General features: G+C 48.7%; 1 protein-coding gene across 2 annotated transcripts in view; it reads right to left on the reverse strand.

The window, feature by feature from the left end:
* Nucleotides 1-13,260: 13,260 nt before the first annotated feature.
* The window catches only part of HSPBAP1 (HSPB1 associated protein 1), a 38,682-nt gene continuing 31,867 nt past the window's right edge, over nucleotides 13,261-20,075 (reverse strand). For both annotated transcript variants that reach the window (XM_074593718.1, XM_074593717.1), the window contains exons 6-8: nucleotides 17,494-17,577; nucleotides 14,158-14,268; nucleotides 13,261-13,950 (exon numbers count right to left, since the gene is read on the reverse strand). In XM_074593718.1, coding sequence (XP_074449819.1) covers nucleotides 13,393-13,950; nucleotides 14,158-14,268; nucleotides 17,494-17,577 — 753 coding nt within the window. In that variant the 3' untranslated portion in view covers nucleotides 13,261-13,392. The remainder of the gene's footprint in view (nucleotides 13,951-14,157; nucleotides 14,269-17,493; nucleotides 17,578-20,075) is intronic.

Below are 20,075 nucleotides of genomic sequence, written 5' to 3' on the forward strand. Positions count from 1 at the left end.
CGCATGCCGGCAGGGCTCCATGAGCAGCAGCGGGACAACAGCGAGTCCCATGGGTGACTGGGCAGCCTACACCAGGTGGCCCACCTCACCATCACTGCGAGCACCTGAGCGACATCTCCAGAGCTTCACAGCCCAACAGTTTTGCCTGGGAAACTGCAACTGGCAGTAAAACAGGGCAATTAGCCCTAATCATCCTGAATTACCACGTGTCCTCCTCCATCCCTGTTTTTCTGCCTCTCCTTCCCCCAGAACTTTGTTCTCTCATTAATCGAAACGGAAACTTTCTGTCACCACTGATTGCATTGTCCAACATCAGCTGCCCGGAAGGATAAAAATAAACACGGGAAAGCGTGTGCCTTTGGTACAAACAAATAGGTGCCAGAGAAGGTAATGTAATTATGCAGTGATTGAATTAAGTGCAAGAAACTGCATTATGCCCACAAAATATCTGCCCTGATGATCAATTTGAGGCATGGTCCCTGTTTGGCCAAGTGATGGGGTTTGGCTGGGAGGGTTGGGGAGCAGCTCCCGCCCGGTGTCATCGGGATCGTTGCGGACACCTGGGCTCACCCCTGCTCTTCCTGGTGGATTTGGCTGCTGGCAGAGGGAAGCCAGCATTACAATGCTCTCATTGTCCACTACAAATTTTCCTTGCAAGGAAACAAGGCCTTTGGAGCAGATGAGCCTTCTTCTGGCTGGGCTGTGTCCTCCCGCTACCATACCTCCCGCAGGATTAAAATGGGACAAAGCGGAGCAGTTAAGGGACAAAAAGGAAAACCTCACTGTGGACGTATGTTACTTGAAAGTAAAAGCCCCGAGGAGTTTATATGGGAGTAAAGGAAATAGGGATTTACACCTAAAAAACGGTTTCAGGCAGGGTCCTGGAGCTGAGCACCCTGACGAACGTGCCGCAGCCTGAGAATACCTCTAATTAGGATGAATTTCCCCACTGCTGGAGTTAATGCATTATATATTGAAACCATTTATGTTCATTTGTAGCAAATAATTATTTTAAAACGTTATCATTCATTTGCGTTATTTGACTTCTCTATTAATTGTATAAATAATTGTTTAAAAGATTGTGTTTGGGTCAGTGAAAGTCATCAATATTATTGCATTACTGGTTGATAAAGGCGGCAGAGGTGGTGGCTGACCTGTTGGCGCCGCCGCAGACCCAGTTCGAGCCCTCCATCCCCAGCGGCTTCCCACCAGCCCTTGGTGATGCAGGACACGTGGCACATCGACGCTGAAAACCACCTTCTGCCTCAAACTTCACATCTCTCTCTTAGTTGTTAGGAAACGCTTTATTTTCCACGTAAAGCTGCACCCATGTCCTTTCTTGCATCCCCTTGCTGTAAATTTTCTGTCCTGTGACGTCTAAAAGAAAAAGCAATCTTCTTAATCACACCGCTTGATAACACAAACAGAGGTACAAGGTAAAAGGCGGCAGGGCAATAAGCTCCTCCACTGTCTGCCCTTCAATCGGGCTTGATAAATGGAGATTTTGCCAGGAGATTTTTCATGCATTAGCATTAAAAGGGGAGCAAGGCTATTTTCTTTCCTTGCGAGGCGAGACAAAAGAGCCGTGCTTTCAGCTCCGGCAACATTAGTCTTTATTTCAAGGGGGGAAATTAAATAAATGAATCTGAAAGTGGGAAGGAGGGAAAAGCCTTCAGTACCGAATTTTTAAAAATTACTTCTGGGGCTCTCCATATCTTCCTGATGTTTCAGCCAAGTCCATAAAGCATTAGGGAAACACACGGACTCCGTTAGCGTCCCACTGGCTGTCCCGGCCAGGCGCAGGGGCAGCAGCTCCCTCTTGCCGATGCTCCAACCCAGCAGGCTGCCAAAATTTTTTTAAAAAGTAACCCGTCAATTAGCTGATTCTCTCAGAAGGATTTATTCCGGCTAAATCCAAAGGGAGAACTTAAAAGCTCGCTATGTTTAATTCGATCAAGGCTTTAATAACATCTGGCTGGATTAGTATGCAGGTGCCGCTGCGCTCCCAGGAGCGGGGCTGGAAATGGCCTCCTGGCGCGCCATGTTCGCCACGCTTGAGTGATTTCCCCACCGAGTTCGTGCCGTTGGCCAGTGAAAATGATGCTGCGGGGTTTCGGTGGCACAGGGCTACTCCTGCGGGCACCCACCCACCTTCTTGCACCCACCATCGTCCACGGAGGAGCTGACCCCAGCACAACCGCCGTCGTGACCTGGGGGAGAAGGTGCTCTGTGGGGTGGCCGGGGGGGATCAGGAAGGTGATGGGGCAGGGGAAGGGGAATCAGCCTCTCTCGCACCTCATGCCATCCCAGCGGGTCGCCTTTCTTCTCCTAGGAAGGTGTCACAGGAGCTGGCACCAGAGAGGGATTTCATCTCCCCTTAAATCACGGGGAGATGATTTAAGGGACTGAAAGCTTCAAGCCAGGACTTTTAACCGAAAAGATGCATCGATTTTCTGTAGCTGATGGAATAAAAGAATTACCGTGTTGCAAAAAAAAAAAAAAAAAAAAAAAAAAAAAAGGAAAACTTTGTTGAAAGAGCCACCTTGGCACGTGCTGTGCATCGGTGGGGCTGGTGCTCCCGGGCGCTGCAGAGCATCCTCCAGCAGCCTCAGCCTCTGCCACCACAGGGGCACAGGTTTGGGTGCCCTGTGGCAGAGCCCAACACCCCGACAGATGCAGGACAATACTGGGGAGCAGCTGTGCTCCCCCCGTGACACTGGGAGACCCCCGGGCAGGCGGGGGGAGTTTGGGCATCCCACCCGTCTGCAGCCCAGCGGGGAGGGAGGCGTTACCTCTGCTCGCCAGGAGGGACCAGATTTCCTTGCTGGCTTTTCTACAATGCCTCAGACATTTTAATCCCCCTCCCCACACACTCCCCACCACATCTCCATCTTGCAGAGGAGGGATGGAGGGGACCACACGGGCTCCCTCCCCCTGGGACCCTCCTTTTGGGGATGCAGAGTCTTGGCCCCTCTCTGGGGTTTGGGGACCAAATTGCACCCCTTGCAAAAGGGGTACGGATGCCGGTGGGATGAGGACAGGGAAGCAGCAAGTGGGGGTTCCTCTTGTCCTTGGGGAGTTTCCAGCCGCTGGCAGCGAGGTGCTGGGAGGTTTTGCTCTCCCTGCGATCGAAGCCGCTCTGCCGGGTATGAATAATTGAGCTCCCCTTCGCCCGTGCCCTAATCGCCCGGCCACGGAGTCAATCGCTCACTTTCTCACTTGCTTTTCCTGATGAATATTTCATACCCCCCCTGCCCCAGAGCGGCAGCGCAGCCCGGGCAGCCTGCGTGGCCGAGGCTCGCCGGGGCTCAGGGCAGCACCCACCACCCGCAGGGAAAGGGCAGCGCATTGCGCAGAAAACACCTTGAAATGTGTCACCAAGTCGTCCCCAATGCTCATAGCCAGGCTGGGTTGGCGGCCACATCTCTCAGCGAAGGGGCAAAAGGCAGGAGGGCTGCGGGGAAAGCAAAGGGGGGGGGCGCTTTCAGGGTTGGCGGGCATCCTGACCTTTCTCAGTGCAGGATTCGGGCGATCCCCGGCGGGAGCAGCCGCCCACGCTGGTGGCAGCCTCTCACCCGGACACCCCCTTCCCTGGCACTTTGCTTCCCACCAGTGCCCAGGAACCGCCCCCCCAGAAACCGCCCGCCCAGCGACGTTGAGGAGCTGGCAGCGTTTCCCCAGCTCTCCGCAAAGGCACTTGTTAATTCTCTATTTCTTCCTTAATTACACAGAAGCAATGACCGTTCTATCATCGCTTTACAACGCCGCAGCTTAATTCCACTATTAAGGCAGGAGCGTTGCGATTCAGACATTTTAATTAACATGAATGATCTCACCTTTGTCCGTAGCATCTTTTTACATGTTATTATATCACGTAATTGTTAAACTACTCACTGCTTTAGAGAGGTCTGTACTTTCATTAAAACCTCCTGCTTTTTCCTAGCCAGCAGATTACCCATATTTTTAAGCCTGGTATTTTCAGGTGATTTGAGTTAAATCAATCTGCAAGAAACAAGATGAATTATTTAAAGCACCGACGGCCTCAAGCTAGGAAATGGGGGTTGCTTAATGTTTCTTCAAATTTTAGGAGCTTCAAGGTGCTCCCAGACCTGGCTGGGAAATCAACTCCCTATTGACCAAAGCTATCAAAAGAAAGAACTGAATAGTTTAAATTCATTTGAAAACTTTCCCCACTTGTGGGGGGGAAAGAAAAGCATTCATTAATTTTTCACATCCCCTTTCTTGTTTCCTCTCTAACCAGAAAAAAGGTTAGGAGAGAAACCAGGGGCTCTTCCCTCAGGAGAGAAAAGCCCTTGCAAGTTTTTAGAAGTCCTGCCCAGGGCTTTTTGATGTGAAATTTCATTGAAATGGAGGGGAGGGGAAAAAAACCCAAACAAACAAAAAAAAACCCAACAACAAACCCAGCCCAGAAATCTTCAGACATGGGTGAAACTGCTGCTTCTGACCAATTTTGACCACTTGAAAAATGTCAGTTCTCCTCTCAAACCATGGAAAATTGAAATAATTGTGTGCAAGATATTAGGACTAGCTAAAGCATCTTGCCTGCACCCGCCCCAAAGGCCAGCAGGGATTCCATTTCTCTGCTAAAACACGGTCCAGGGAGCTGCACGAGGCTTGGTTTTCCCCTTCCCAAGGGTGGCTCCAGCTCCTGCCTCCCAGGTTTGGAGAGCAATCGAGTGAGACCAAGATGGAGATGTAGACACAGGATGAGACTTTTGCCTCCTCTCAGCACGTACCAAAGCACTGGGAAAACCCTGAACTGTGATCTGAACACCTGAACCTTCATCTCCTCCTCTTCCTCGTGCCTGAGAAGCAGGAGGGGAGCTGAATTAGGACAGACTAGGGAGGAAACCCCACCGCCGCTGCCCTTCCCCATCAGCAGTGTGAGCATCACCTGTCCCCAGCCTGCAGCAAGCACGGGCTGCGGCATGTCAAAGGCTTGATGGTGGCTCACTGCTCCGTTATCACTGCAGGAGAAGCACCTGAAGGCCCTAATGGCCCTGACCAGCTTCACCTGGGACACCCACCCACCCACGGGCTCTGGAGCCCCGTTGCAGTTCAGCCCTGGGCCAGCAGTCCTGACTCGAGCCTGGCTTTCAGAAGGGACTTTGGACTCATGTGGTTACATCTCCCCGGCCCTGTTTCCTTTTGCTCCCAGCTGCTGGACTGTGGTGGGACTGCGGACCTGGTTTGTGGCTTGCTGTGTGGAGGTGTTGATGGACCAACCCCTGTAGGACTGCACCCTATTGGCGAGGGTCACCCTCGGCTCCCGGCTTGTCCTGCTGCTCCCCAACAGTAAGTTGTTGTGCTTCGGGTGGTGGTGAAGGTGAAGCTGTGTGTTTACCACGTCGTTACACAAGGCATGAATCTGGAAAGAAGAGCTGGAAGGTGCTCTGAGTTAAGGGACTGTCTTAATTTTTGCCATATATTTGACTGACCCGTGTGCGTGCCTTTTCCAGGACTGGGGTGGGTCTGCTGTGGTGTCACCCCTCCTGTTGGAGAGATGCTTTTGACTTGTAGGAACTGTGGGGGGGTGAGGGCTGTTGTGTTGTCCTGCCTCTGAGAAGAGCCTCTGCTGCTGCTGGGCTGTGGGCCACGTCCGTGACTCCCAAACCCACCCCCAGAGGAGGGGAACGGGGACCAGCTCTGACCCGGAGCCCTGTGGACATGCCACCTGGGCATGGGGCTCGGGGAGGCTCCTCTGCCAGCACGGGCAGCTCGGTGTGGTGGTGATGGGAGCTGTGGTTAACTGGGTTAATTATATTCATGTTGCTAGGAACACTGTGAATTATGTTAATAGCAGCATCTGGGGAAATTACATCTTCATTAATTGGTCCTGATTGCTTTTTGGCAGATGCGAGATGTTTTTGACTTTAACATGCAGGACAAAATTTATTGTAATCAGTGCATGCAGTAAATGCACAAATACCATTACCTTGCCTCGCTAATTAACTCTCCAAAGAGGAAGAGATGGGAAAGACCTGCTTGGCCATCTCTTCCTTGCTCTCTTGCCCCAGCCAGGGCAGGCTTGTTTACTATTAGTCCATGCTCTGCTGCTTCTTCTAATAGAATTTTAAACATTATTTTGAAGTTAAAAATGGCAACAACATGGCTGGCAGCTATAGGGCTGGGAAGGCTTCTAATAACCTGGACAGGTTGGAGATCTGGGCAGAGAGAAACCTTATGAAGTTCAACAAGGGCAAGTGTAGGGTGCTGCACCTGGGGAGGAACAACCCCATGCACCAGTACAGGTTGGGGGCTGACCTGCTGGAGAGCAGCTCTGTGGAAAGAGACCTGGGAGTCCTGGTGGACAACAGGATGACCATGAGTCAGCAATGTGCCCTTGTGGCCAAGAAGGCCAATGGCATCCTGGAGTGCATCAAGAAGAGTGTGGCCAGCAGGTCGAGGGAGGTCATCCTCCCCCTCTACTCTGCCTTGGTGAGGCCGCACCTGGAGTACTGTGTCCAGTTCTGGGCTCCCCGGTTCAAGAAGGACAGGGAACTGCTGGAGAGGGTGCAGCAGAGGGCTACAAAGATGATTAGGGGACTGGAACACCTCTCTTGTGAAGAAAGACTGAGGGATTTGGGTCTCTTCAGTCTGGAAAAAGGACGGCTGAGGGGTGACCTTATCAACACTTATAAATACTTAAAGGGTGCGTGTCAGGAGGATGGGGCCAGGCTCTTCTCAGTGGTGCCCGGGGACAGGACAAGAGGCAATGGGCACAAACTTGAGCATAGGAAGTTCCACCTAAACATGAGGAGGAACTTCTTTACTCTGAGGGTGGCAGAGCACTGGAACAGGCTGCCCAGAGAGGTGGTGGAGTCTCCGTCTCTGGAGACATTCAAAACCCACCTGGACATGTTCCTGTGTAACCTGCTCTAGGTGACCCTGCTCTGGCAGGGGGGTTGGACTAGATGATCTCCAGAGGTCCCTTCCAACCCTATGATTCTATGATTCTAATGGCACGTGTTGTACCCTGGGGTTGGCCTTGCTGCTCTCTGGCCTTGATCTGCTTATAAGGCTCCTCCTCATGGATGTCACTGGGTCTCAATCAGGTCTGTTCACATACTTAGAATCAAGTACGTTGGTGATTTGGAGGCCTTTCACCCCATCGTGTCCCTAGCTGAAGAAGAGTACTCTTGCCCAGGCTGGGTTGTCTGTCCCCAGGGGCCTGTCCCTGGGTGGAGGATGGGGCTGGTGGGGGATCAGGAGGAGACAGTCGTGGCTAAGGTGGCGATGATCTATGTGCAGTGCGTGGCATCAATCTTTGCAATTCCTTAGCTTTCAGTCAAGGTAGCAGCAAACAAAGAATTAAACCACGTTTCAATGAACTATTGCCACGTAGCAGAAAGCTCCGCTTTTAACCATGGCAGAGTTCCTAATCTCTTCAGATAAAACCCCAAAGCTCTGAGCGAATGCAGAGCGCAGGGCGGAGGTAATGCATTACCTCCCTGGGGAGAAACAGGCTAAAACTCAGGCGAGGCGTCGAGCTCCTCGTAAGTTATGAGGCTGTTCGTCTGGGGATGGCAATAAGTTGTATTATGGCCCCGCTCGCTCTGCCTTCTTTTTACACAACAACCATTTTTCATTTTAATGGTGGTTTTTCAGCCAGCTTTGTTAGGGCTGCTGCTAATTGGACTGGATTCAGGTGTCCTACCAGGGCACAGGAATGGGAAGGGTGAGTTTTGCTGCCTGGTGCAGTGAATGGGCATGGCCCAGGCTGTGGGGAGCAGGAGGAGGGGGCATGGTGGGGGTGAGAGATGAATTTAGGAACAAATTTAACCCTCTGGCTGCCATAGAAGCTCAGAGGTACCCTCCTTGTGGCAGTGATGGGGCTCCACGTGAGTCAAATAACCCCCAGGGAGATGAAAGCTCTTTTTGTGAGCGACCTTTCTGACCTGGAAAGATGCAGGCCCCCACCTCTGGTGCTGGGAAATTGGGTTTAAAAGTTCTTCAGTGCTTGGAGTGTCAGCTTCAGACCTTCATGAAGTGGTTTTCATGGGTCATCACAAGGAATCCGAACTCGTTGCTGAGATAATCTCATGAGAGCTTTGGAAGGAGCAAACTTTGCGCCCTCAAAACCTAGAGTTGGATTTTGCTGAGGAACTGTACCACGTGCTGAGCAGGGACCTAGCCATGTCTTTTTCCATCACACTGCCCCTGCAAACAGGTAAGCAATAACGCAAGGACCAGGGCAGCTGTAGTGCACATGAGATTTGGCTGCAAAGCAATGCTTCTGGCTTGTGGGGGACACTTTTACCTGCCTGACCTGGGAGGTGAGAGAGCTCCTGGGCTTCTGCTTGTGTTCCCAGGGCATCTGGAAGACTTTCACAAAAGTCCTCCCCCATCCCTGACCTACAGAACCTGCCATCCCTGGTCCCCACGGTCCTCCCCAGAGCCCTGGGTGCTGCCATCCTGCCAAGCTGACTGTCCCAAGGTGACCAGAGCTTCTAGCTCCCGGTCACCCCATTAAGGTGGACAAACCCCACTAAATGGATGGAGAAATTAATGTCTAGTGGAGCATCCACTTGGGACGTCTCCGAAAACACAGGTCTGAAATGTGTGGCTCTTTAGGCAGAGCTGCCATCGTGCCACGTTCAGCCGATGTGGCAGCATCTGTCCCCATCTCGCTGTGGGATCAGACCTCTTCACCCAGAGGACAGAATAGCACGGTATGGAAGATCTAGGCTCCTTTTCTCACCTGTTCAGATGAACTGAGTGGTAAAACCAGGCCACCCATTTGCAAAGGTCTTTCCCCGTCAGCCACTGTTGTAGTAACACCAGAAATGTCGGAAACTCTCCCAGAGAGGAAGCCTGCCCACACCGTACACCTAAACAGTTCAAATCTGTGGCCAAGAAACACAGCAAGGAGCTTACTAGTTGGCAGAGGGACTAATATGTAGCACTGCCTCTATTTTAAAGGGCAATTAGCACTGTGGAAGGATTCTCTCTGCCTCTTCAATATGCCACGTTTGTTAGTTAAAACTTCAGTTTATGGTTACCGCTACATCATAACATATGTCACAGCTCTGCAACTGAGTTGCTCTGTGGCATCAAGCAAACAGTGTCAGAGCAGAAGTTCCAAAAGATGCGAACGTGGAGGGGGAAATATTGCTGTGAAATAAAATGGTACCCAGTGAAATGTAGCGGGGAGGTTCTCGGTGAAAGACTAAAACTCTGTAAGATGTAACTATTTTGGGTTTTTCCCTTCCTGCTCTCTCGAGAGGTGGGACTTCTTGCGTTGGGTAAGGTGTAAATCCCTCTAGGTGAGGGCTGTGCTCAGGGACAGAGGGTAGCGATGTCGGACAGTCCAGGAGGGATGAACCAGGCTGGCCTGTGAACCACTCTCTAAACCTGGTTTTGAGACAGGGAAGATCCAGGGCTTCCATCAGGCCAGTGGAATGGCCCCGATGTGTGTGTGGAGATGAACACGCTGGCCCAGCCCGCGGCTTGGACTGGCCCCTGGGCTGCAGCACGGCTTTACCTTCATCACCGAGCTGCGCAGTGGCAACCTCTTACTGTCACTCGGCTAAAGCAGAGACGACAAGCATGTCGCCACTGTGACCACCCTGGTGATGGCTGGAGGCCACATTCTCAACTGTTGCCATGCCCACTGCTGACGGCGAGTGGGAAATTTTCTTAGAGGTGAAAGAAAGTTTCCTCTTAGTGGTTGCAGGGGGCTGGGTGCTGGGTTTCTGCTCCTTGTCAAGCCAGGCTGTCACTGGAGAGGTCAGAAATCATTTATTTTTAATGCTATGAATATGTAGAAACTTGTCTGAGCTTCTCCACGCAGTGGCCATGAATTTAGAAACAGTGTCAGAAATCACGGCGTTCGGTATCCTGCGAAACGGGTCAGAGCTATAAATTTCTCTTCTTGGCGTGCGAGCCATTTGCCATACGTGACTTTGTGGATTTGTGGTCATTCCTCTCTCTTCACCCCCCCGTGTGCCGAGTGCGTGACTGAGGTTTTATATCGCGCCTCTGAGACACAAAGTCCTTCTGGTGCTCTTGCCTGGCATCCTAAACAGCCTCTCTCGCGCTCTTCCCTGTCCCCTTGGCTAATGGCTTCTGGCCACAGCCTGGCCCTTAAATCAGGGGCTGCACCCGGGCAGGCACCAGCTGTGACAGCGGGCACTTGCTCGAGGGGTGAGCGATGCCGCTTCTCAACGCACGCGGCTCAGCCCCGTGAGAGCGGCTGCTCCTGTGCTGAGCCCGAGGTGGGTCCTCCCACACGGGCACCCGAGCCTCTGCCCGCGGCGGGGAAAGATCTGTGAAACCCTCAGCGAACCTTTCCAAGGACAGCCCTTCTGGACACAAAGGGAGGAAACGTTCAGGAAAAATAGCATGGGGGCCGTGTCCAAATGATCTCTGCCTTGGGAGGAAAGATTAAACGAAGTTTAATTTTGGGGACTGGGAGGCGGTGTTGCCGTCCACCTCCTCCACTTTACTGCCTTGTATCCCTTCTAGATATAAAAGCTTTTTTATCGCAAGACTATTTTTGCTCAGTGAATTAAAACGAAGAATTTGCAACCCCTCCTCCCAGCAGCAGCAGTCCCTGCCTGGTCCCAGCCCCTCCAGTCAGCCTGGCAAAGGGGACAAGCTCCCGACGGGAGCGGGCTGTCACTAAAGCCCAGGCCGAGATGTCCCCGTGCATCCAGACGGGGCTGCCATATCCTACAGGTCTGCTCCCTCGGAGCCCGGTGAATCACTAAAGGCAGCAGATGTGATTAAGGTGTTTCCTAACTAATTTTTAATCCTTTTGGCACAGCGATGCCAACGCACAAACAAGACCTGTGTCAGTGGGACTGTTTTATTAAATTCTGGTCTTGTCGCAGTGGTGCAACCCCATTGAGACAGTTTGGCGTTTTAACAAAAAACAAGAAAGGTGGATTTTCTCGGATGCTGCCGAGAATCACACCTTGCCTGCAGGTTGCTGCCGAAAACGATACTTAGGTGTCATCAGGGTCTGAGCCCAATTACGAAGGTAGAGCAGGACATTTGAAACCGCGCAATTCTGTGTCAAAGACAGCTGATGCGGCACCTATTATTAACTCATGGTCACTTTCAAAGCCAAGGTCTCCAGCACGCTACCCGTACCGCTTTGCTTCATCTTTCCTTCCCAGCGCGTTCCAGTAGCTGAAGTAACTGCAGCCAGAAGGGCCCACCAGGATAAAGTTTCTGTGCTTGTTAAAGGTGAACCTTCGAGCCTTTTCAATTTAATTCTTTTCCAAGCGTATTAGGTTGTGGGGCTGTTGTGGGTTTTTCTTGGGGTGCGTGTGTTTTAAATGGCAAGGTTTCCTGGATTTCTGACCTGTTGGTGCATATCTACAGCACTTACCATTGTCCGTCGGGGCCCTGCCAACCCGCAACCTGCATAAAAGCTGAGGGAAAGCACCTTTGCCATCATGATTTTTCAACTATGAATTGCTGGCAGGTGAGAGTTGTGAAAATAGCGCTAGTTTCACGTATTGAGCAAGGAACTGGCATCAGGCAAAGGAAGTATCAGGAAATGGCTGGTGGTGCAGGGTTGTGAATGTGGAAAGAGGTTGATGACAGAAACTGGTTTGTAGGTGCTAGTAGACATGAGCAAAGATAAGTTTTGAAAGCAAAGGCTTCACAGGAGTTGTCCCAGAAGAACCCCTCTGAAGCTATGGCTAGGACAAACGCCGTTCTCTGTTGCCACCACAGACAGAAATCAGAGGAGGTGAGAGCATCCCAGATCTCAGCAGCTTTCTTTCCAGGTTTTTTTCAAGCTTCCGTGCACAGCTTCAGTGTTAACTCACCTTCTTCCCTATGTTTCCCAGTTCCATAACCTTTTAATCAAAGGGCAAGCCAGCCTTCAAAAACAAATCCAAGGACTACTATACTTTGAAGAAAGGATGGTCTTGTACAGCAACCACTTACAACCGAAAGTTACAAAGTCATTAAATTTTGATTGTTATGGTAAAGAGTAGGGCAGAGGCCAGAAAGTGGCAACTGCTTTGTTTTGTTCCTTAGAGATAGGGAACTGTGCTCATCTGGCTTCAAATAACAACAGTAACTTCCCGATGGCCTTTTGTCTCCTGCCTTGCCGTCGAGTGTTTCTGAGCCAGCTGAAGGCTGCTTTCTTGCTAAGGGCTTTTGTCTCGCTCCCTCCTAGAGCTTTGTGACAAAACTCACGCTATTTTGTGGAAAGAAGGAAATGCAGTAGTGCATGCAGTACCTCTTGGCTGAGGTTTATTTGAGGTTTATTTCTGAAGTGATCCAACCGATCACTTATTTACTATTTTACGTGATGTGGTCAAGGGCTGCAGTCCACAGTAAGTCAGTCTACCTCCTCCCACCCTTAGCCCCCCTCTGCTCTGTTACCACCTCCCGAGTCCCTCGTCAAGCCACGCTTGTTTCAGTAGCGATGCCACCCTGCATCTCCCCAGCCCTGGGAACACCAATGATGAAGGACAGCACAAAAGTGCTTTTTCAGCCCTCCAGCTGACGACCAGCTTTGGCAGCGGAGGTGTGTGAGCAAGTGCGGGGTTCAGTGACTCTGGATGCCTCTTACCCTGAGTACCAATCTTTCTGCTGGGACGAGCCTTCCTCTCGGGAAGGTGCAAACTGCAATCCCCGTGCCTGTGGGGATGAATCGAGTCTATTACTTAAACGTAGACATAGATCAAACACATCTATCTCTAAGTCTGCTTTCCACTTCTGACCCCAGCTGCAAAGCATGAAGTCCTGCAGTATCTCCTCGATTCAGCCAAGCCACATCCATTCCTAGTGACGTCTGCTTTCAGGATTCACCCTTGTTGAGAGGGATGCCCTGAGGCCAGAGCTGGTTTGCCTGGTTCCGGGGGCAGTGAGGGTGCTCAGACCAAAGCTGTCAGTCAGTAGTTAGGCTGCTCCACTTTAAAATAAATAAAATATATTGGGAAAAAAAAAACAAAACCAAACAACAAACCAAGAAACCCCTGCAAGAAAATGACACCCACCCCCTCACCCTGGCAGTTTAGGTCTAGTAAACTTAATCCAGGAGGAATCACAGCCCGTGCTGTTACCCCCTGCAATGCAGAGCCTGCTGTCCCCAGCCCATGCTCAGAGCCGTAGAACATTTTAAGGATCCCATCCACACAACGAGGTGGGATTATAACTGTATGCCCTCTGTTTTGTTTGTAACACCGAGGAGCTCTCTGACTAAACGCACCTTTCTCTTCCCAGCCATCATTAACCCGTTATTCTTCTTTCAGCTCAACTTCAACCTGCCACTTCACCATTAACTGTATCCGTCTGTACCGAAAAATTATTTGAAATGAAACATTCAATTATTGCTGAGCCTAAACACGCAGAACAAGGCTGCCATTTGATTTCTTTATTCAGAAATGATAAAGCGCCCTGGCACTAAACTCTTGTTCTCTCCAGCAGCAGCCGAGCCACTAGACTGATGACACGCGGATTAACCAAACAGTCCAGCAAATCGTTGGTAGAAAGGGCTGTCTGTGAGGCATTTGGACTGCCGTCTGTACCCGTTTGATGCGCAGGCGTTCCGTAGTCGTTACTCGTTACCAATTGCTTCCTGGTGCAGTGTAATTTCCCAAAATGCCCTCCTTCATTTTCACGGAGAAGATCACTACCGTCACTTTCGACCGCAGCTGCACCCATCAAGCTTGTTTCTTGAGACTCTGGTAAAACCTGAATAAGATGAGGCCCAAAAGGTATTTCCTGCAACTTTTCTGCTTGAAGTGTTGAAAAGCCCAATTCCTGGTTTAGCGATCTGTGGTCCCCTGGTTCGTGGCCAACTTCCCTTTTCTTCCTCTTGCGTGAGGCGCTTGTCCTCTGCTCCGCAGCCGCGCTGCTGGGACGGGCCTGCCCAGGCACACCTGCCTTCTGACACCTGAAATACGCAGACACTGCTTCGTTCAGGTACTGAAGATTGATTTCATGGGACGTTGCCTCAACCTAAGAAAACACCCAGGGTACACTCGGTTAAAAAGAGCTTTTTCAGCTCGGTGTTGCGTGATCATCTTCCGTGAATTACTTTTGCTACGTGAAGGGAAGGAATTTAAAATTCTTTTTCTCAGGCAGCAGAAAGACTCAGGGGGAGCTAAGCAAAATGTCAGTAATTCTCTGTTATCGCTGCTGTAATGGGAGCAAGAGAGGGCTTACCTCTGTGGGATTTAGCCAGAGATCTCCATCGCTGGGGTTTTCTGCCGATTTTACGGCACACACCAGCATTCGGGTTATTGCTTCCTCTACACGGGCTTCGTGATCTGCATCCTGCCGCAAGGGAACAGAAAGTGTTTGGAGATAGGTCAGCGCTTGGTCTCTGCCGAAACATGGAAGACCTAAATGGATGGCTTTCGTTTGAAGTCAGTGAAAGGCGTCAGACTCCTGATGCTCCTACACACACGTACAGCCCCCACGTGAGGAGCAGCACAGGCTTTGGTGTGACTACTCATCTGAATAAGGATTTGCAAAAAAATAGATTCTGGTGTGTGGATATAATCTTTTTTCCTTACTAGTGCTTTGTTAATTAAATCTGGTGATTGAAATTACAATGCAATGTTAGCACTTAATTAATGTATGCATTTATATAGCTCTTTAGGACTAGAAGGACCATGAAAGTACATAGCAAATTTCATATATCTACATATTACGTCTAATTTAAGTAAAACACACAGGATGTTACAGCAAGGAGCAACTATCTGGGGGCTACAGAGGCACAAAAGTGAGTCGTAAGGCAACTCAGGAAATATTTTATTATGTCACAGTAGCTGACATACTGCTGCGGTTTTAAACATCGGCAGAAGGAAAAACATGTTTCCTCTGGAAGCTCTCCTGCGAAACTAAATACTAAGTTAGTAACTGGTTCTTTTGCTTTGGGCCTTCCCTTTCTGCATCATCCCCTTGTGCAGCTGGGTACTTGCTAGTTTAGGTTAACAGAACAAAACCTTCTAGGATCTTTTAAAGCTTTCTTTCCTACTTAACTGAATTTCTTGTACGTGGAAGGGAAGGGTATGCGGGAGGAGACAATAAGACTCCAAACAAGATGGTGGTATAGTTATTTCAATTACAAGTGCCTAGGAGTGGATACGTAAATTTGCTTTCATTGAGATGCTTAGACATACAAGCTTTGGAAGAAAGATGTAACCTTGTCAACCCACAGCCCTTGAACTGCCTAATTAAGGTTTGGGGGAACATGTCAAGCAAACCATGAGTGTTAAAGGCAGTAATTCATCCTGGAACTCTGAGCAGAATTTGGGATAGAAGCAGGTGGGGGTGCTCTTAGCATTTTGTGCCTTTGGATGCTTGACTTATCAATGGCCTCACAGAACAAGCCCCCAAAACACAGAGTCTGGTATGTCCATGCAGAAATTATTTAAGGTGTTGCACTCTCGGTATTCATCCCGGTCTGCTGAATAACAGGGTTGTGCTGGTTGCATTGGGAGTATGTTAGGAAGCAAGGAATACTTTGAGTAGCTCACATCCAGCTGAAAACAAATTAAACTTCTACTCTAAAGTCTTGCCAATATAATTAATGGTTTCACTAGGACTATAAACGTTGGCATGATCCACATCTGTCAATATGAAAGCAGCTGCAAGCAAGAACTGCCTGGTTTGGTAATGGAAATACGCTCAGTATTGTCTTTTGGCATCCAGGTCAGAATTTATTTCTATAGATGGATTGCCCGACACCTGACAGTGCTGCCGTCATCAGCTGTAGGGATAATTTCTGTAAGGAACTTCCACATGGGTTGAAATAGCTACTTGTTTATGGCAGCTTTTGATATTTGGGGAGGGGGAGTGTGCATGTCACTCGTCAGCAAGATCCATCAGACACTCCTCTGCTCATGGTGTCATACAGAACTATCTCCTCTTGCTGCCACCAAACAGGATCTTGGTGACTTCTGTGAGACCTTTATCAACAGAAGGACCGCAGAGTTTGTCTCCTACTTTTTTTTTTTTTCCTTCGGCACATAAGAACAGCTAGAAATGCTGTAGCTGACGCACCGCCCAGCCACCTGGGAGATACCAGCCCGGCACAAGTGATCCAGCCCTGACCTGCTCCTCCAGAGGGGGACAATCTGTGAGGCACAGCTTAGTGTACAAGCGTGTGCGCTGACATCAGGGTCTTCCCAAGCACGGGGACACACAGCCAGTTCCTCTGAGTTGCCTCAAAGGCTGCTCAAATTTAAGGCAGGCTTAAATGGTTGCTCTACAATGTCGCTGGTGCTTTCTCTGGCACTGGATGCAGCCTGACTGCACTTAGGGCTATAGAAGAACTCGGTATGGGCTGTTGGCCCATTGTCCTTTCTAAATACAGAGTCTCATCTGGAAAATTTCTCCATGAGGGAAACACCCAAGTGAGTTCCTCTACTCTGCAAATGCTTGGTTTGATGTTGGTGTAAGAAATGTATCATGTAGTCTTTCGACAGCAGTTGAGTGCATGTGTTCATTCCCCTGCAGATTTCCAGTCTAATAAAGGGTTTAAAAAAAAAAAAAAAGGCAATAAGTATTTTAGTGAGGCAGCTTTCACAGGCCATTTCAAAGGGTCTTTTTTATATTAAGCTAGGATTAATGATAAAGTAATTTGAATCAGAAAACCTTCTGAAGCCTTGAGATGATATCCCTGGAACCATCCCATACATACTGGTTAACATGAGCAAGAAAAATCAAAGCCTGGGGAAAAGAAAATTAATTAAGTACTTGAGAAAATCCAACTCCAGGCAAATCAAAACTATCACAGAGAAATGAAAATTCAAAAATCCTCTGCCACCCCCTTCCTATCACATTAATCTGATTTAAATTCTAATTTAGCTTTGCGTGTAAGCATGTGCTTGAGGTGAAGATGCTGTTTTGTTGTCCCCTATTCAACACAAAGCTAGCTATAGTCCGTGAGAAACTGGACGTGAAAAGTTCAGCTTGTGTTTAATTGTTTACCTGACTGAGGTAAACTTGCATGTGATTTCTGCTAAATTGGGGTTTCAGATCTGGAAGCCTGGAAGGTTCTTCAGGAAAAACTGTACCCGTAAGGGCTCTTCCCTCACCAGCCTCTGAATGCAGCACCCAACCCAACAGGGCTGACCCTGACAGGGAAGGGACAAAATGCTTCAGCCCTTGATCCTTGCAAAGGTTCCCGCTCAATGCAGCGAAGTAAGAAAAACAGCTGAATTGAGTGGCATCATTTTTCTGCTCAGGTCTTTTTCTCCCCCGACTTTTCCTAGCAAAAACCTTGAATTGAATGTTGTGCTACTGGCAAAGCGTAGCTGCGTTTTAGTGGTGGCTGACAAATGATGCTAGCAGAACATGCAAGTCTGCAAAGTTTTCTGGGATCCTCAGGATAAAAGATGCTGTAAAAATTTAAGCACCATTGAAACTACTCGAAAGTGTCTCATGAGGTCATCAAATCTGGGACTGGATTATTTGTGTCAGCTTTCCTACTCTTTGTAATACATGCAAACATGGAAGTGCTACATCACCATGACATAAAAAGGAAAATACCAGTTCAATCCAAGAATTTATGCTGACAGTGATGGGATCAATGGATTCCACATAGTGCCACCAGTGCCTTGGAACGAGCAGGACCTGAAATCAGAGACATTGCGTTAGGGTACTGGCAGAGGTTTGAAGAAAGGTAAGGTGTTTTAATTAAGGTGATGCGGGATGCAGAGGCAGAATGAGGCAAGGAATAGGGGTGGGTGGTGATCCTTATCTCTGTCTTATCTTACCAGGGGAGACCTTAGTAGCAGCTTTCTAGTACCTAAAGGGGGCCTATAGGAAAGACGGGGAGGGACTCTCTATCAGGGAGTAGAGCAATAGGACGAGGGGTAACGGTTTTAAACTGAAAAAGGGTAGATTTAGATTGGATATCAGGAAGAAATTCTTTACTGTGAGGGTGGTGAGGTTCTGGAACAGGTTGCCCAGAGAAGCTGTGGCTGCCCCATCCCTGGAAGTGTTCAAGGCCAGGCTGGTTGGGGCTTTGAGCAACCTGGTCTAGGGGGAGGTGTCCCTGCCCAGGGCAGGGGGTTGGAACTAGACAATCTTTAAGGTCCCTTCCAACCCGAACCTTTCTATGACTCTTCTAAAGAGCCTTTTCTCAAGACTTAAATGCCCACTGTCTCCTCCCATTGTATCAATATTATCATATAAGAAGAAGACGTGATCCAGAACTACCTTTCATCCAAGCTCCTCCTCGTGTGAAGCAGGATTGTAACCTCATAGCTGTTCTAGGTAAGCAAGGGCTGGCGGTACGAAGGGAGTACAGCTGGTGTAGCAGCAGAGCAGGGCTTTAGAGAAAGTCTCAGCCGAGCAAGAACTCTTTTGTAGGCTCTCCAACTGAGCAGACTTCTCAGTTCTTTTAGAAGGGCTGCCAGCTGGCTTCCCCCAAAAGCAGGTATCCTAACGTTCATCGAGGTGATTAACGATATGTAGCTTTAATTCTGGTAAATAATCACTAGTATTAAACTTGCCACATTTAGTAGATAGACTTTTAAAGGAAGGTGTCCCAGAAATCATGACAGTCTAGTTTAGATCAGGGCTTTGCAACTATATCAGGATGATAGCTGTGACACAAAATTGATTCTAACCCATGGCTTTTATGGTACAAAGACATTAATGTTGTTTTGATGATATAGTACAAGCTTTACAGATTACTGAACATTAGATTAACATAGAGCTATCAAGAAAAGCATAAAAGATGGGGTTTGACAGGGAATAAAAATGGTCGGAGACGGATAAAAATATACACTTCAGAATGGAGAAAGTGAAGCAATGATCTGTATCTGAATTGCAGACAATTCTTTTTTGAGGTAGACACAAATTACTTAAAAGAATGTTCTGCTACCTAGATAGCCCTGTGCTTCATTATATCACAACACGGATAATGAGAAAATGTCTGTGTAGGAAACAATGACTGAGGCCCTAGTCCTGCAAACATTTGCTTACACGGCAGCCAGAACAGAGTCATTTATGGGCCACAGGACAAAATGTTCTCCACAGGTTTCAATTTAAATCAAAGAACAAAAAAAAGCATTGGCTCTCTAAGGGTCAAAAACATTTGGAAATTGTACTTTAATCCAGTACAGCACACAAAACAGAAGGAAGTCAGTCTGTGGAGGGCCATTATTTAAAAAAATATCACCAATTAGTTGTTCCTAACATTTAAACATGTACAAAACCCTCCACGAACTGAAGCCAAAACATGTTTTCTACACAGAACTAATTTCAGAGCGGTGCTTTTATCATAGAAACCTACACTTTAAATTAATAAAGTGCAGTTGCATTAGCTGCAATGGGTTTATCTGTTAGCAAGTGTTTGCTCGTGTTTCACTGACGGCAGACTCATACAAAAACCCACTCATCTGCTATACAGGGGGTCTGACGTTGCACTCTGTTAAAGAATCTGGGTGCCATCCAAATGACAGGGTATCAAGATGAAGCCTGGAAAATTTTGGTGTACAGCAGAAGGCGGCATAGCTTCTAGAATAAGTAGCTGTTTCCAACAAATGGGTCCTTACTGTGAGACCTGGGTAGCAAGAGTAAGCAACACGCTGGAGAAGTGGATGAAGGCACTAGGGAATTGGGGTATGGTGCAGAGAGAGTAGGCAGCAAGGGAACAAAAGCGAGAGGCAAATTAAGAGAAGTGTATAAATGCTTCAGTAAGAGGGGCTGCCTGGGAAAACCAGGATGGAAATCAGGAATACAAGTGCTGGCTCAGCATGATTCGTGTGCAAAGTAAAGACGGAATTGCTTTGGAAAGAGGAGGTAGAGCTAGGAGGAAAATACAATCCCCCCAACCAGTCCAGTCTTTTCAACCCAAAGAGGACAACTTGGTCTTTGGAGAGACTCATCAGGTTACACTTGCCAGCAGGTTAAGGGTAAATAAGTGCAAAGTTGTGTATTTCTGGAGCTGGCACTGTTTGCTGACGCAATTTCTAGAGGAGCGACAGAGCTCTGACTCAGGCAAAACAGGTACCATGAAGATACTTGCTTTCCCTCTTCATTTTTGGGGAAGCTTATGCATGTTAAAATGAGGATTTATGGCAGCAAGAACATTGAAATTATCAAAAAGCAAAAGGACTAAC

This window comes from Larus michahellis, chromosome 7, assembly GCF_964199755.1.
Source record: "Larus michahellis chromosome 7, bLarMic1.1, whole genome shotgun sequence".
Classification (NCBI taxonomy): Eukaryota; Metazoa; Chordata; class Aves; order Charadriiformes; family Laridae; genus Larus; species Larus michahellis.